The sequence below is a fragment of the Chelmon rostratus genome, chromosome 23 (assembly GCF_017976325.1).
Source record: "Chelmon rostratus isolate fCheRos1 chromosome 23, fCheRos1.pri, whole genome shotgun sequence".
NCBI classification, from domain to species: domain Eukaryota; kingdom Metazoa; phylum Chordata; class Actinopteri; order Chaetodontiformes; family Chaetodontidae; genus Chelmon; species Chelmon rostratus.
The window spans coordinates 411,480-428,986 of NC_055680.1; the positions used below are offsets into that span (position 1 = coordinate 411,480).

Here is a 17,507-nt window from a genome sequence, read left to right on the forward strand (position 1 = left end):
ACCACTGCAGCCAACACAGCAGACTTCAGCAACAATGGCACAGGAAAGCCAGGCCCACAAATGAAAGATATTTTTAATCTTCGTTTTTCTCCATTATTAAGGAACTCGGAAACCGGCCAAGCCTAGCATACTGTAGTCAACAGTTTCATACTGCATACCACTATGAAAAACAGTATGTATTCATCAATGTAGTAGGTAGTTCCGAATATAGCCATAGTGTACTAAGAAACTTAAGTGACAGGAGTAGAGAAATATTATTAAGATTATATAATAAGATTTGGGAAGTGGGATGTTTACCAACTCAATGGAAACGCTATTGTTCACATATGCATGCCAGGTAAGGATCCATGTTTAACAGACAGTTATCCCTGAAAAACCAACTGCTTTGACTTCACATGTAGGAAAAATTATGGAAAGTTTTGGAAAAACAGATAAGGGTGAAAGCCAAGGTCTCATATGATGAAGGAGTTAAGTTGGCAGGATAGAAAAAAGAGGACAAGGAGGGGAGACGTAATTAAGAGCAAGTTGCTGCAAATGAACAGCAAGACAATGCACAAGTAGAGAAGAAGAAATTGGTGACCTTTATGGCAGGAGTGGTAAATGCTACATATGGGATTAAATCTAAAACAGAGGATTCAAGTTGTTATGAATGCTGCGGAGCACCATTTAGATATTAAAGCATTAAAGTGGGAAGAAGTAAATAATTGCGAGTAGTATATAGTAAACAGAAACAAAACAAAAGCAGACAGTGTATATTCATGAGACCTGATTTAGATGTTGTTTTGTATGGAAATTAGGCAGTGAGGTGGGAAAGGAGAGAGGGTGGAGGTGGTGGATGTACCACATTTCTAAAGCAAGGAATCCCCTGCAGAATAATAGGTATAGGAAACAAACTAGAGCATGTGGTAGTCAAAGTGTGGGCTGAAAAGAAAGAACTGGTGATTGTGAATTATTTTAATCCATGCAAAAGACTGGACCATCTTGAAGCGATAGAAGGTCAGAGTAGCAGTAACATTGTCTGGAGTGGTGTTTTTAAGGACACAACACTTTATGGGGGAGTGAAAGAACAGACAGTAATGGTCAGGTAATAGAGGAGTTGCTTGGTGAGAAGAATTTGGTTGTTGTGGCCTGAGTTTCTCTCTGTTCTGCTCTTCTCTCCATGCAGGGTGTGTGTGTGGCTGGAGACGAGGCACACCTGGGCTCAATTCCACCAATCAGCCTTTCCATATAAACCCGGTCATGACTCCACTCCTGTGCCAGAAAATTCTGTCCAGTCTGGTAGAGTCAAATGTTCTCATGTTGTATCCTGTGTACCTGATGAGTTTCTTGCTGAGTGTTCTTTCTCCTGAGAAATCACCAGTGTCTTCTTAAGTTTTTTCCAGTGTGTGCCTTGCTGCCGTTGCTCCAGTGCTTTCCCTGTGTCCAGCTGTTCCAGCTCCCGGGCCAGCCGGTCTTCTGCCGCCACCACCTGTGCCTTTTTGCCAACCTCTTTCCATTAAAAAACTTTTAACTCTGTGCTGGTGTGTGCCTCTGGCTTAGTGGGTCCAAAACAAATTCACTTGCATAACATTGGTGTGCTTAAATGATGGCAGATTTACAAGAATTTATGTGAATACAGGAAAAGAATCTGGTTGATCTTACATTTGTGTCAGCACCATAGCATCAATCTGCAATTGGGCAGTGTATCAAGACGGGACTGATCATTACCAGGTCTGGTGTAAGATAACTTTAGCAAACTTGATGACTGTGGACAACTCAGGTGGGAAATGGATCCTGGAGAAATTTCTGGAAAAAAAAGTGAGATACCTGTCAGATTAATGATGGAATGAAAATAGAAACTCTTGACATAAAAATAATACAAGGTGTAAGTGTAAGGAGGCAGTTAGAAAAAGAATTAGGGCATTTAAACTAGTCAAAAGGACTTTTCTTTCAACATTCAATTCAGTGCAAGCAAGCTCAGACAGTAGTGAGGAGGACAAGACAGACAAAAAGGGGAGAAAGAGGTGTCAAGTTTATAAATGATTATAAACGATGAGAGGGGATAGAATATATGTGTGTGTGTATATATATTAAATTAAGAAGTAGAGGAAATAAGGTCACTATAGTATCTCCATTTCCAATGGATAACGAGGGAGAATAAAACCTGAGGGTGGCAGTAATGCCAGCTGCCGTAAAACCTCGAAGATGAAGAAGAAGAAGAGGAAGAAGAGGTAGAAGAAGAAGAAAAACACAACTCTTTCCCGGTTGTCGGTCACCTCAAAATGTCTACAATGAATTTACTGAGAGCATACGTCAGTCAGCGACTGACTGTGGCTGCTGAAGAGATCATCGAGATGTTTGAGAGAACAATAACGGAGTACGAGGAGGAACTCGGTCGCCAACGCGGGCTGCTCGGAGCTGAGCAGCTGCCTGCTAGCAAGAAAACATTTAACCACCAAAGAGGTTTGTCACCGTCCAACTAATCTGTCACATTGTTATTCTGGAAGCTTTCACCCACACCGCTGTTCAGTTGCTGTAGTTGGCTGCTAGAAACACTCCATCATTATTATGCTAACGTTAGCCTGCAAAGCAAGCTGCCTCAAAACGAACAGTCCTAAAAGTCTGAGAAAAGTGTCGTAGTTAGTGATGGTAATGTTTATGAACAGCGTTATGTACTAACCTGTTAGTGACTGACACGAAAAGTAGAAACACCTGCACAGTGTCATGCAGCTTTGAAACTTTTTTATAGTCTTCGTTCAGTTTTCTACCTCTGCCTTTTCATTCTGCTGCTCTGTGGCTTTCCCTGGCTTTGAGACTGTTAGCTAGCACTTACTGTAAAATACTGAACAAAATAATACAATCGCCTTACTCACCAAATGTAACAATCTACAATTAAAAGGTTAAATGTGAAGGATAAGTGAAGGAAAGTTTAAATCAAGTCACACATTCACTGTTTGTGGACATGTCAGTCTGTGAGCCAGGAGCTACAGTGGGCCAAAAAAAAGTCTAGTCAGCCACCAACTGTGCAAGTTCTCCCACTGAGAAAGATGAGAGGCCTGTCATTTTCATCAAAGGTATACCTCAACTGAGACAAAATGACGAAAAAATAAATAAAATCCAGAAAATCACACAAAACACAAAAGTTCATCTCAGTACTTTGTTATACACCCTTTGTTGGCAATGACAGAGGTCAAACGTTTTCTGTTGGTCTTCATAAGGTTTTCACACACTGTTGCTGGGATTTTGGCCCATTCCTCCATGCAGATCTCCTCTAGAGCAGCGATGCTTTGGGGATGCCGCTGGGCAGCACAGACTTTCAACTCCCTCCACAGATTTTCTATAGGCTGAGCTCTGGAGACTGGCTAAGCCACTCCAGGACCTTGAAATGCTTCCTACGAAGCCACTCCTTCGTTGCCTGGGCTTGTGTTTGGGATCACTGTCATGCTTTTTTGTGCAGGTGTGTCTCAGGAGTTTCCGTCTCTGACTGTCAATGCAAAGGTTCCCCCTGAATCGTCGGACTGCCCCAGCCTGGACTGGGAGGCCCCAGTGACCTGCATTAAAAAGGAACCGGAGGAAGTCTGGGCCAGACAGGGGCTTCAAGTGCAAGAGGGGGCTGACTTCACAGAGTTCCAGTTCCCTCTTGTCTCTGTGAAGAGTGAAGATGATGAAGAGAATCTTCAGTCCTCAGTGCTTCATCAAAGACAAACTGTGGAGCACAGAGAAGCAGATCCTCCAGCTGCCAGTCCCGCTCAGCAGACAGAAGCTGGGGTTGCCGGAGTAAACTGTGGAGGATCAGAACCAACCTTTGACTTAGATGTAGCTGGTTTTTTAAAAGCGACCAGCGATGGTCAGTTTTTTCTTTCACAGTGTTTTAACACTGATACTGAAGCTTTAGATGATGACTGGAACCAAATGATTGAATCTAAGCCATTTTCAGACACACTGAAAGACTTTAAACCCGTGTCTAATAAGAGATCTCATAATCAGAAAAGCCTTTATAAATGCCCAGTGTGTAGGAAAACATTTAAGCAAAACACAGCTCTGCAGAGACACATCACCTGTCATACCGGGGAGAGGCCGTTTGACTGTACTGTGTGTGGAAAGACATTTAGGCAAAAAGGAAGTTTGCAGATACACATGAGAAGACACACTGGAGAGAAACCTTTTAATTGCTTACTGTGTGGTAAAAACTTCACCCAGAGCGGAACATTAGCTGCTCACATGAGAATTCATACTGGAGAGAAGCCTTTTAGCTGCTCAGTATGTAAGAAAAGGTGCAATGAAAGAGGGACACTGGCTAGACACATGAGAGTCCACACTGGAGAAAAACCATTTTCCTGCTCACTTTGTGGGAAAAGATTTAGTGAAAAAGGAAATCTTAATAAACACAACAGAATTCACACGGGAGAGAAACCATTCACTTGCACTGTATGTGACAAAAAATTTAGTTTGCTGTCACACCACAAAAAACACAAGTGTCCCGGTAAGAAGAGCAGTGAATCTGTAGAGCAGGCGCTTCAGCTCAAGTGTCAGAAAGTGACAGTGCAGTTAACCAGACACACATTGTAAGTCAGTCAGGAAGAAGCTCTAATCAGTGTTAGCTCTTTCCAGTTTTCCCTGTAGACCCAGTGGTTGCTAAGCAGATTAGCGTCTTTTTTGATTCAGAACTTTTACATTGAAGAGTAAATAATCTTTGCAATAAAATGTATCTTATCAACTTCATTGGGAGAATCTAAAAACTGAAATTGATCAGTGAGATTGAGGCACCCCCAGAGAAGAAGGTTTCATTTGAACCAAATGTCTTCAACATTACTTTGCTGAAGTTGAATCCAGGTATTTTGCAAACTGGCACCAGGAACCAAAATGGAACATGCCATTGTAATCCAACTCCAATGGTCTTGTTTGTCATTGTACCCAGAGTCTGTTTAATTTCTGTGTCCAGTTCACAGATAAGTCAAGCATACCTTTGCACAAAGACTGGGGGGCAGGGGAAAATAGCCACAGCATGACCAAAGATTCCACTTCCATCAACACTAAAAACTCTTAGATACAGTATGTAGATGTGTTGAAAGCTTCTAACCATCCTTGATTATCAACCATCAATTACTTCATGGCAGACTGAACTATTTTCCATGTGGACTGATGAAAACCAGTGTTAAGATATTGTGGACGGCCAATGAGAATAAACACTCATGAGCTTAGTGATGATTAGGTGACACTTCTGTTTATAAAACAAGCTTTTTGTGAAACCTGCATGAAAAGTTTTGTTCTGGGTTGAGGTTTGTCTGTGACTGTTAGAGAGCTTATGATTGATGGTTTCCACCCTGGGTGTTTGAAATGGAGGGCAGAATGATGCAGAGCAGTGCAACTTGTATCTGTTGTGTTGAAACCTTGTCTTGTTGGTAAAATCTCAGTCTTGACATGTTGGCTGTCATGAGTTTAGTGTTCGGCGCCTGCTTTGCAGACTACACTGTAGTGTAGGCTAGCTGGGCACCAGATGTGAGTAATTTGCATGTCATATTCATATCTAAGGTGTAATCTAGAAAAACTGTATTACTGTATTACTATTGACTATTTATACAAATGAAAAATATAGATCCGAAAAAGCAGGAACCACAATCACATGTGAAAACAGAGAAGTTGAGTGGGACACAAACACCCCCCAACCCACACTGCTCAGAGAGCTGGAACAAGCAGCTAAACTGTTCATGTATTTGGCATCTTCACTTGGATCAGGATTTTTAATGTTGGTTAGGAGGTTACCTCATTGTAACATGTTGCAAGTTTTCATGAGTTACATTTTTCTGTGTGATCAAATAAACACTGCTAACAATAACACAGTTTTTACTGTATATGTGTTTTCTTTTTTATGAAATATCATTTTGTACAAAAAACAACAAAAACACAAATTATGGTCATTGTGACCTAACAACATTTGTTAGGATCGATCGTTGATCGAGAAATGAGATGCACCCTGTATAGTGCTGATCCAGGAAGAACATTTTTTTTGCATAGCAACCCGGAAGAGTAAGTTTTGTACCCTTCAAATTAAAGTCACAAAGTATAATCTCAATCAACGTTTCACTTTAATAGCACTTTGTGCAAGTGACTAGATAAATAAAAATTGACACAAGGTGTGTGTAATTGAACTTACTACATAGTGGGGACCAGAGGAAATTTTTAACTTCAGATTGAGGACATTTTTGGAAAACGACGACATTTTGGCCAGTCTTCACAACTTTAAAGGTCTGCTTAGACTCTAAGCCTTAGACTCTAAGGCTTAGAGGTTCAGAGTTGGTCGGGCCAGTTAGGTCAGGGTTATGGTAAGGGTCAGTGTTATAATAAGGGTTAGGGTTATAATAAGGATCAGTGTTAGGCATTTAGTTGTGATGATAGTGTAGGGTAAGGAGCTAGGAATGCATTGTGTACTCTTATAAACGTGTGTGTGCGTGCATGTACACGTGTATTACTCTTGTTGTGGGGACATAGGGACTCATCGTCTAAAGGCAAGTCTTGGGTTAAGGTTTGGGTGTGGGTTGGGCAAGTATTATTTATGATTGTGGTTAGGGTAAGTATGTTATGTCCGCAGAAGTGATGGAAACATGGCAGTGTGTGTTGACAAATGCTTTTTGCTGGGATCACAACAAATTATGGAGGCAATTTGTAGATTTTTACTGTGTTTTCTATAGGATAATCATTAATGGACGGCTGCAATTCTAATGGATAAACTCAGGATTTTAACAGTCGATCCGCTCAAAAACAGTTCACATGCCAGTAAAAACCTGATCAAAAAGTCCACAGGGAATGTACTTGAACACAGTGATACTTTATTGATTTCTGAAGAAAATGGAGCAAATTGTGCTTGAAGTTTCAGCCCTGTAAAATTTTGAATCTAATATAAATTAGCGGGACGACGCTTTTATTATGAAAATATTGCACCGGACGTGGTATTGTTGTTGCTCCAGTCAAGACGGACGCGTTAACGTTTAAATTATATTTATTTTCAGCAAGTACCAGGCACGTAGCAAACACGGACTAGTCAGCGTGTGTCGTGAACCTTCAGAATCTGCTGTGGTTTTTGTAAACCTGGTTTGGATCAGTAACGTGAGTCGGGATGAAGCCGCCTCCTCGCACGCGAACTAAACCAGATCGCAACCTAAAACCTGAATCGGCACCGCAGCGTTCAGGCAAAGTTGTTTGTAAGTGGCAGCAAGCGGAACAGAAGAAGCTCCTGAATGCTCTGAAAAGACTCAGCAGGACCGCCGACGGCGACGAAGACGTCGATTACGCTTTCCTGAGAAAATGCGTGCCGACTAGATCCATGTCAGAGGTAACTGTGACAGGAGGGTCTGTTTTCACTGATTAGTAGGGATGTTACAGACAGGCTACAGATGCATGTCAGTTTATAACTTACTATTCTAACTGCAATTTTCCTCCTAAATCCTCCAGTCAAGATCCAAACCTGCTAATATTATTAACCTTTTCTGGTGTATGTGTTTGGGAATGTAGAAATCTAGAACTGCATAGCTCTCTGTTTTCAAGTCGTTAAGTTGTGCCAGCTGTAAAACAAGCGTAGACTCTCTGTCCAACAGATAGATAGATACTAATAATACATCTAATGGGAATATGATTCAAAACTAAAACAGAAGTTCAGATTTGTTTGGAATGAAATACGTTTTATCCACAAATTTTTGCTGAGATTTAGTACTTTTAAAATGAAATTGTATCATCCAACTGAATTTAGGTGCTCAGTGAACTTGCAAGTCTTTGAGAGGATCATGGCCAATCGTGTAGTGTCACATGTTAAACGACCTGTCATGCAGCGTCTGGGACACCCAACGGAAAAACTAGCATGTCAGATTGTTTTTTTTTGTTGTTGTTTTGACATGTTTAGTGTGACATCTCCCATTACATGTTCCTGAGCGTTGACCAATCAGGAGCTCTCTCAGAGCGCAGTCAGGTAACCATGGCAAAGAGTAGGAGGAGGAGGGCGGATGCTGAGGTTGCTGCTGTCGGATGGGACAGTTTCAATAAGGAAAAGCTTATTGAAACTGTGGCAGCAGTACCCCTGCCTATTTTGTGTTTCCTCTAAGGCAGGCATGTCCAAACTATTCCATAAAGGGCCGTGTGGCTGCAGGTTTTCGTTCCAATTAAGGAGGAGCACACCAGGCCAACCAATCAACATCAAGGGATCCCTTAGTTATCAGCTGAAAAGTGAGATCAGCTGATTAAATGAGTCCAGCCTGGTGCGCTCCTCCTTGGTTGGAATGAAACCTGCAGCCACCTAAAGCCACCTTTATGGAATAGTTTGGACATGGCAGCTCTAAGGAGAACCATGATGATGTCAAAAAATAGAAATGTTGGTAAGAAATTGTGGAAGCACTTCATCAGCAGGTGAGGAGCTGGCGTTACTGTTATAACATTATCCCCTGTCCTAACTGCAGGAATATGCTTATCATTACTAATTCCAGATCAAACGTTAAAGTGGCCTGTTTGTTGCAGCCAACACAGCCAGGCCTGCTCCTTTGTAGCGTTGAATAAGACACTTTCTCCAGAGCGCAGTCAGAGAACAAACATGGTGGCGAAGAGGAGGAGGGAGGTTGCTGCTGTCAGGTGGGACAGCGAAGCAGAAGAAAGGCTCTTTGCCCATGCTGTCCTCTCTGTGCCACCCAGGAGCACGTCCACAACTATTTTTTCTTTCTTTTCTTTTTTTTTCCACTACACAACACCGCCAGCATCACATGCACAGTACTTCTGTCACCATGATTAACAGTTGCTTTACCCACCTCCCCAATGACAGTGCCACTATCTGCACCTGTAAGGTGTGTGTGAATGCCTGTGAATGTGCTTGTATGGGTTTGTCTATTATGTCCCATTATAGACATAATGTGCTAAAACAGATGTTCGAATGTGTGTTGTTTTGACAGGCCTAGTATGTACTGTATGTAAAGACTTGTGGACTGTCCCTTGCCTCCTTTAGATCCACTCTGTGGTGGAATCGCTGAAGATCAAAGTGATTTCATGTGCAAGCTTCAAGCTGAAGAAGAAGAGATTGGAGGAGAAGAGTGTCAGAAAGCCCATCGAGGTGTGGACACAGATGGCTTCTGCTGTGGCTGGAACCCTTGAAGAACCCATTTCCACTGCTTTCTCTCAGGTACTGCAAAATTCCAATGTTGGGGTGGGTTACATTGTTCTTATTATTTTGTTTTCTGGTTTTTGTTTTACATTCTGGAAGATAAAACGTTTTTGTACAAGTCAAAAAAATCTTTTGATCTCAGACTCAAATGCTATTAGTCACATAGGTGTTGAAACTTGTCCAGTTTAGTCTTGATCACCCTTATCACATTTATACATTTTATTTCATCATTAATTAAAATATAACAATAACAATTAATATAACAAGTTCACATAGAAAAAAATGTGAGAGCATTTTGTGGAAAAGTCAAACATTCAGGTCACAGTTTTAATAAACTCAGCACTTCTTTTCAATATGCTGATTTCTAATTGCTGACCGTATACTGTTTTGTCTTCATAATATGCAGTTGCCACTTACTGTTATTGCACCATTGGGTTTGGCCTTGGAGACATTTTGGTCAAGATGCCCCAATAAATTTGTATTTGTCAAAGGCCAAAGTGACCTTGCCCTAAAAATGACATGTTTCCAGGCCTGTCTCCTCACATCGTCCTCCTCTTCCTGTGTTTCTCAGATGCTGATAGTCTCTTCCACAGAGCCTCGCACCCTGAGGAACTGTGACCCTCCACAGGTCCACAGACCACCCACAGACAAAGACAGGTCTATTGGTCGAACCGTGCCTTTGAGACCAATGCCTCGTTTGCCAGTCCAAGGTAGGCCTCTGTGTTATTAAATATACTGATATTTATTGGACAAGAAATATCAGATACTAGGATTTTGTGACATTTCTAGCTAAAACAATGGACCCTCTTGCCTGACCCCAGCTACGCTTAAACAGCCCATAAAACCTTTTGTTTTGCATATTTTATCCTTTGTTTCAATCTACACAATGATGATTTTTAACTCGTCAAAGTTGAAGGGGAGGCGCAGAGGCAGAGACAGTATCACATTAAATTGATGTCATCATTGTTTTTCTTTTTTTTTTTCATTTATTTTTTCAGACAAAATCTATGCGCCCTGTAAGACTTGTGTCCCGAACAAACAGGAGGAATTCCGCTCAAATATTATCTGGTTGTGAATACTATTTTCCCATGTTTTTTGTGTACAAGTGACTAATGGAGATACAGTTCTTTTTTCAGTATTGAATGAGAGCGCAGCAGCCGGCAGCCGTGAAACATGTTGTAATTTAATCCCTCCAGGTGTTTGTGCGCCGTCAATGTGCGTCCACCAAAAGCGTTTGTTTTTGCCAGGGACGGGCTGACATTTCAAAGCTTTTTAGATACTTTGACTCCACAAACGCAATATTCCCACTGAAAACAAACAAACAAAACTGTAACATGCTTAAATGATAAATTCTGTTCTATCTGTTGTCACTGTATGTCGTTAAACACAGTCCTGCTGTCTCTTTATACTCATTTTGTGTCTCTGTACTCATTATGAGTCTCTACATCATGTTGAGCCACTTTGTTTTCATTTGATTGACTTTCCAATATAGAAATCTTAACAGTCCCTTCAAACATGAGCTCTGACACAAGGATGAAACTCCTCGATCAGATGATCAGATTCCTCCTCTCCATGTTACAGCGATAAAAGACTGTTTTACAGCTTTAACATTAACATTTTCCCCTTTAGGATTGCATCCTTGCTCCAACAAAGCCCAGCCTGTCCATGTAGTGAAGACTCCAGCACCAACCATGGGCCCAGCGGTTGGAGTGCCAAACAGCAAAATCCCTCCACCCCAGCAACAGCTTTCTACCACCGCTGCAACCGATGCCAACTCCACCTCTCAGTCTGCTGCCACCTCCTGTCAGCCAGATGCAGCAAGAATACTCGTTGTACCTTTTACACCCCCCCAGCCTGCCTCACAGACTGTGACTCCAGTTGCAGGACAATTCAGAACCAGCTCTAGCTCTGCAGCAGTGGTAAAGACTCAGAGTATTGGTAGTTCTGTAATCCAGACTATCAAGAAGCCCTCAGAGGAACACCCCATCACCATCTCCACCACCTGTACTTCAAAGTGTGCTTCATCCAGTCCCCGCACGCATCTGGTCTCCTCTGTAGCCCATCTAACTCCAGTCCTCAGTTCTACACCATCCTCTGCTGCCTCTTTCAGTTCAGCCAACTCCACGCTGCCACTGTCCACACCTGCGGCTGCATTTCATGCCAGGTTTGGTCGCACCAGCAAATACGCCACAAAAGACAGTCCCAGGATGGTTGGTGTCAAGTGTGTAGTGGACTTTGAGAGGATCTATCGCTACCTGAGTGTCATCCACAAGCCGAATGAGGAGTGTAATCTCACCCCCATGGGTGAGTCTTACAGTGTATTTTAATTTAATATGTAAACAAATCCATTTCAGCCACATTCAACACCCCATTAGTTTGGTTATCCTCTATAACACTCTATTCTTTCTTAAAATGGAATTTATTCAAGATTTTTTTTGGTAGACAGCTCACAATACAATCCCAGCATTATTTTTCAGATGCGCCAGTATGCAATTTCAGGGCAGATAACAATGAACGATTTGTTGTGGCCAATAACAACATGAAAATATTTATTAATAGATGATTAATAAATGCAAACATTTTTAAATTGACAAGTTTATTTTTCTAATATAGCACATTACATTCATTTATTGTAATCCTGTGAATACCCCAAGTTCATTTTCTTAATATGTAGTAAAGCGATCACCTTTTACTTTTTTTACACCATAAAACCCAGAACACACACTGCTTCTCTGCTGCAGCATGTGAATAATGGATCAGCACAGCTTTGCCGTCCATTTTTATTGATTAGCTTCATTTAATGATGGGTCCATAGGGCATGCAGTAGGTCAAACTGTTTTTCTATAATTTTGTCCTACAGTCAAATTCAAGTTAAAAGAAAATTAAGTCATAATATTCACAGCAATTAATGTCAGACCTTATATTCCTCTTGGCAAGCCTGTATAGGCTCTATTACAGTAGTTAGCACACTGTTGGACCAATTAATGTTTACCTGAAGCTATTGGACTCCACTGTTTGGAAAGGTTGCAGCCCTGTGGCAGCCTGTGAAGAGGCTCAGTGAACACCAGTGACTACTGGTAGAGATGAAGAGAGGATAGTTGACCTCAGCCCACATTTCTACAGAAGTTTAAGATACATAGGTAATTATCCTATCATAATTATCATCAGGCAAAATGTCCACAGAGGTCATGTATTAAAGTTTTATTTACGCTCCGTTTAGTCTCTTTCACCAACTGAAGTATCATCTGGTGTTTGGTATTGCCATTGGCGGTGATGAAATGAAATGCATTGTTATCTTGACTAAAATGACAGATTTTTTTGAAGTGTATTAATTCTTTTTTTTTTTTTTTTTCTAATACTGTGTCCTCAAGAGAGCGCCATTGTTTTGGATCTGTTGATGTCTCTCCCAGAGGAGCTTCCCCTGCTGGACTGCAACCAACTCCACAAACATCTGATCGAGGTACAACTGCCTGCACACTAGTTAGCTCCTCACTGGTAACACAGAGTACAGAAATAAAAGATATTCACTCACAGCTTTCAGGTGCCAGGCTGAGTTGAGTTCCAATAGATCATACAAGCTCAGTACAGCCAGGCTCAGCCAGCAAACACTGCACTCACAGTGACTCTTCTGTTTGTGCTGGTAGCTGACGGCACACTCTTGCTTTCTTAAATGACAAAACAACACCAAATATAAGGTGCTCCACTAGAAATGTGTTAATTGCCAAGTAATTTGTGACAAATAATTAACTGAACTGAACATATACAGCTCCATTGCTTCACATTGTATCAAAGAAATAACAAAATATATACAGCACAGTATTCCATTGCTTCTGGTTGTGTCAAATAAATGCAAATCATTGGTCCTGTTTGGCGTACTCCAAGCATCAGTACTGTAACACCTCAAAGAGACACACATCAAAATCCAAGAGGCAGCTAGCTAGGCTTGTTTTTGCAAATGACGGTTCACTCGACCTCACGAGCTAGCTTCTTACATGCTTGCTAATACTGTATATTGAGTAGAACAGCACCCAAAGGTTAGCAAGTATTATGTCTCTTTTTGGTACAGGAACCAATCTGACAAGCCCCCAAAGGGCCAAATGGCACAGTACAGTATGTACAGTAAATTTTGAGGAAGCTGGTATCACCTGCATGTGAGTTGAGCCCAGCATTTCCTTAAAGCAGTATGTACCTGGACAGACCTGGTACATACTGAACTTGCAAAAGTATAGGTCCAAATATGTGTTGTTTTTTATTTGCAGCATTAACCTTGGATTAACCTCACAGCCCTCCTCTCTATGTCTTCAGGTGTACCAATGGCTCTCATCCCCTGCTGACTCCAAGATTGCAAGAGAAATGTTTAAAGACCCGAAGGATGGACTCCAAGCACCAAGCGATCAAGACAGCAACAGAACAAACAGTCAGCAGAACACTGCAGGGACTGCTGACCATCGTGATGCCACAGACACTGGAGGAAAGAAACTGCAGCCAGATGAAGCTGAGAGCCAGTCATCAGGGAACAATAACATATCCAGCCAATCCGGGGACACAGACGTCATGGAACTCTGCCCCCCCCTCAACCCTTTTAGGATGCCACTGAAACTGTTGATGCGCAGATAGGTCAGGGTTTACAATTTAGAGTTAAGCACCTAATTATTTGGTGAGGTTTGTCTGAGGTTCCAGTACCCACCAGAATCTCAAATATTGAAAGTTTCATTATTTTGTTCACTGATAAATCTGCAGATTATTTTGTTGATTAATCATTTGGATTCTAAAATGTCCAACCAACAGTTCAGAGGATCTCAGTTTACTGCAGCTGAACACCAGCAATATTCACATGTCAAAAGTCAGTGAAGGTTTTTGTGAACTTTTGTGTTCTTACTTTAAAAATACTATTATTTGATTGTCAGACTAGTTGCCAGTTTCACCTTGATTTGACTAATTATTTCAGCTCTAGTTTGTCAGAAATACTTGATTATATTTCTCTGATTATATTTTTTTCTAACACCTTAAATTAAGGTGTTAAAAAATGTTTGCTTGGCTAACAGTAGAGTAATCCAATCCTAAAAGGTTGTGATGATATGTGCAGTAGTTCAGTGGTATTGTGAGACCAAATGTCCTTCTAGAGGAAGAAGGCAGGCAAGTTGGAAGGTGAAGGTGTTTATGCTAAGTACTTTTTTTTACAACCTATTCTGTCGTGTAGCAAAGACTGCATAGTACTGAAAACTGGCGTTGAATGCCTGGTCAGATTCAGATCAGATCAGAGAGCTCCTGTTTTACACAGAAAAATGACACTTTAACCAAGGAAGATTTAAAAGACCTAAAATAAAAAATAAAGAAATAAAATTAAATATAATACACATTGCACTGTCCTATATGTTTCCTGTTTAAGTATGCATTTAACTGTGTTGATGAAAAATAATTCATTCAAGCTGCTCTAAATCAGAGAGCTCCAAAATCACTATTCACCACTGTACTACAACTATAGACCAATATTGAATGTGTCTGCATGCCATACGACATGTTCCCGGAAGAGTATTGATACAAAACCTGAATTTCTGTACCAGTACCACAACTACAGTGGCCAGTTGCTGTGTATTTGCTTAGTTTCTTGTTAAATTAAGAACATTTTGTTTTAACACCATCTTTTTTTACTAAAAAAAAAAAGATGGCGTTGAGAACAAGATATATGCCATAGAACAAGATATTGTGTTATACATTATGATTTTCATTTTTGACATTTTCTTTGTAGAGCATCATAAGAGAAAATGAAACAAATTTGTGAACAAGATTAAGTGTCTGGAAGTATATTGTCATATCTCAAATTTCTCAGAAATCTTGTAAAAAACAATACTCGACTTGGTACGCTAGTTTTCATTGAACAGAATATGCCAAATTCTCGGTTGTTACATGTTGCCTGAAAACATATTTCAAGAACTCTGCCTGAATAAAACAAACAGTCTAAAACTGGAAACATCAGTTCAAAGTTAGAACTGTCAGTGAGAAAAATCAACAAGATTATAAACCTGATATATAATACCACTTATCACATTTTATTCTGTAGTCTATGCCACTGAGAGTCTTTGGTAAGAGGGTATGAGGGCCAGTAAAATACTGTTGATATTGGTTTTATGGCAACAAACCATCACATAGTCTTATTTCCATTTGAAGGGGATTTATATGGCTTTGCTGAATGCAGATTTTAGTTTTTCTACCTAGATGAATGTACAGTATCTTAAACTGTGAGGATGACGTGTTTGTCTCTGTTGCCGCCTCACACTGTGCCACACTAACACCTCCTCTGGTGCACTTTCTCAGCCTCCACGATCAGATAATAAGCAAGCAAGAATTCTTAGCAGATGAAGGTACGTTTGAGGTTGAATGTCGTTACCATGACACTGACTCTTTGTTTTGACAGTATAAAGAATAGTTGTTGCTAGCTAACCGCTGTGAGTGGGCCACTGACACATCTCAATCCAGACTGTGTAATCTCACATCAGATATATTGCATGCATTATTCACCTTCCTAGGAAACAACGATCAAATCACGTTATCCAGAATATTACTGTTTGCTGTAGATTTAAGATGTACCTTCATTGGAACAATGAAAAACAGCCCCAGATTTTTAAGTATGTGGCCAGAGACATCCTGATTGCCTTATATTATACTATTAGATAATCAACACCGATAACATGTAGGTAGCATTGTAATATTGCAGCTTGTCCAGATGGAGCTCATTCATTGGAACTACTTTACATACTGTTGGTGTGAAATATGTATGTAGATATGTAGAGGTGCTGGCATACACAATTCTGGCCTAAGACTACTGAAGGAGCATAAGCAAAACAAACTATATAAGTGGTGCAAACTGTACTGGACAATCAAGGAAATAACTACAATATTAGCAACATCTGCTAAAATGAGTTGGCAACACAGTATTAAAGGCAGTCCTCCAAATGTGCACAATGTCTCTCAACTGCACCAAGGTATATATTGCAAACTGCAAATGTAAAATCAATCATTTCTATCAAATGCTGCATTTCAGGCCAGACATCAAGTTTCAGTTTCAAATTTCAAGCAACAGTGCTCAGATAAACAATAATGAAAATATCTACAGTTCTATGCCAACTGGGAATTACAAAGTTAATGTGCCTAGATCGAACACTCCACAACGGCTGCTAAATGTCTGGTGACAATGTTTTGTCAATCTAAAGAAAAAAACCAAACAGAATTACAATTAAAGGAATTTAATGAAACAGCATATGAGCCGCCAAAGACTGGCAGAATGTCTGCAGTATCCTGATGCAGACGCTGAAGGCTCTGAGCTAGCTACAGGCAGTGACCATAACTGCTGTTTGTAGTGGAGTTAAAAATAAATGAATGAATAAAACATATAGAGTGCAAATGTTAGTTAGTTTAAAATGGAAAGTAAAATACAAGTACCTCAAAATTGTACTGACCAGTCCACTACCACTGAAAACAATTTAGTTGTTAAAAAAAAAGTAATTAATGGGATTTCCAATAGCAACAGTACCTTCAAGGCATCAATGTGCATCTTGCAATACTTCAAGGCAAGAGATGTTAGTGTGGAAATGACAAGGAATGTCTCTCTGTGCTGACATGTTGCAGGACAGTTTATCAAATGCCAGTGAGTGTGTAGATTTTCCTAGTGTCCGTCTTTGTAGTTAGAGGTCAGGCAAACATTACTGGATGTCAGAAGTGCTGGGGTAAGGATCAGAGAGGGAAAAAAACAGCTACAGGAGGATAACAGTGGATCAGTTAAAGCAGAACAGTGGAGTCTGGAGAGGGCTTTAAACCATCTCTGGCTACAAGGAACCCAACCCCCAGCCAGAGAGGGACTGAAAGAAGGTGAATGATCTGAATTTTTTCTTCAATAGATTTCATCATGTCATCTTCCTCTCCCTCTGTCCAGTACACCCTGCTGAAACCCTTTTCCTTGGTGTTGTGAATACTACCATTGTCTGTTCTATTTGTTATATTGTTTACTTATTTATCATTTTGCTTTTTTACTGATCAATCTTACTATTGCACTATTTGCTTTGCTGGTGTAACACTGCAAATTTCCCCTGTCGAATTAATAAAGGATTATTTTCTTCAGGATAAACAGGAGCAGATCAGAAAACAAGGAGGCTCCATATTAATTTGATCTAATATACTTAACAGGGGGAATTAGAATTAAACACATCAGTCTGTTGGACTTCTGGTGGAGCTAACACTGCACTTTATGCACTCCTAAAATGCGAACCTTCAACCTCTAATCTTACATGGACAAGACATGTTGCAGCACAGTTTATTAAAATGCTGAGAAAAAGATGGAAATTTGAACATCTACAATTCATGAAAACCAAAAAACTCATCTGCTGATGAAGATCTC

At 40.5% G+C, this 17,507-nt stretch overlaps 2 protein-coding genes across 2 annotated transcripts; both read left to right on the forward strand.

The window, feature by feature from the left end:
* The first annotated feature begins 2,187 nt into the window (after window positions 1–2,187).
* Window positions 2,188–5,812, forward strand: LOC121626420 (zinc finger protein 771-like). The gene is made up of 2 exons (XM_041964921.1): window positions 2,188–2,442; window positions 3,437–5,812. The coding sequence occupies exons 1-2, from the start codon at window positions 2,262–2,264 to the stop codon at window positions 4,546–4,548; spliced, it is 1,293 nt and encodes a 430-aa protein (XP_041820855.1). The 5' UTR covers window positions 2,188–2,261; the 3' UTR covers window positions 4,549–5,812.
* Window positions 5,813–6,969: 1,157 nt separating this feature from the next.
* Window positions 6,970–14,895, forward strand: snapc2 (small nuclear RNA activating complex, polypeptide 2). The gene is made up of 6 exons (XM_041964915.1): window positions 6,970–7,309; window positions 8,960–9,133; window positions 9,687–9,825; window positions 10,745–11,419; window positions 12,487–12,575; window positions 13,421–14,895. The coding sequence occupies exons 1-6, from the start codon at window positions 7,094–7,096 to the stop codon at window positions 13,730–13,732; spliced, it is 1,605 nt and encodes a 534-aa protein (XP_041820849.1). The 5' UTR covers window positions 6,970–7,093; the 3' UTR covers window positions 13,733–14,895.
* Window positions 14,896–17,507: the final 2,612 nt, after the last annotated feature.

Excerpts from the sequence above, each read along its gene's own strand:
- snapc2 (XM_041964915.1), top strand. The coding sequence starts at position 7,094 with ATGAAGCCGCCTCCTCGCACGCGAACTAAACCAGATCGCAACCTAAAA. Across the intron at positions 9,826-10,744 it reads GCCTCGTTTGCCAGTCCAAG|GATTGCATCCTTGCTCCAAC; the intron begins GTAGGCCTCTGT and ends TTTCCCCTTTAG. Across the intron at positions 12,576-13,420 it reads TCCACAAACATCTGATCGAG|GTGTACCAATGGCTCTCATC; the intron begins GTACAACTGCCT and ends CTATGTCTTCAG.
- LOC121626420 (XM_041964921.1), top strand. The coding sequence starts at position 2,262 with ATGTCTACAATGAATTTACTGAGAGCATACGTCAGTCAGCGACTGACT. Across the intron at positions 2,443-3,436 it reads AACATTTAACCACCAAAGAG|GTGTGTCTCAGGAGTTTCCG; the intron begins GTTTGTCACCGT and ends TTTTTTGTGCAG.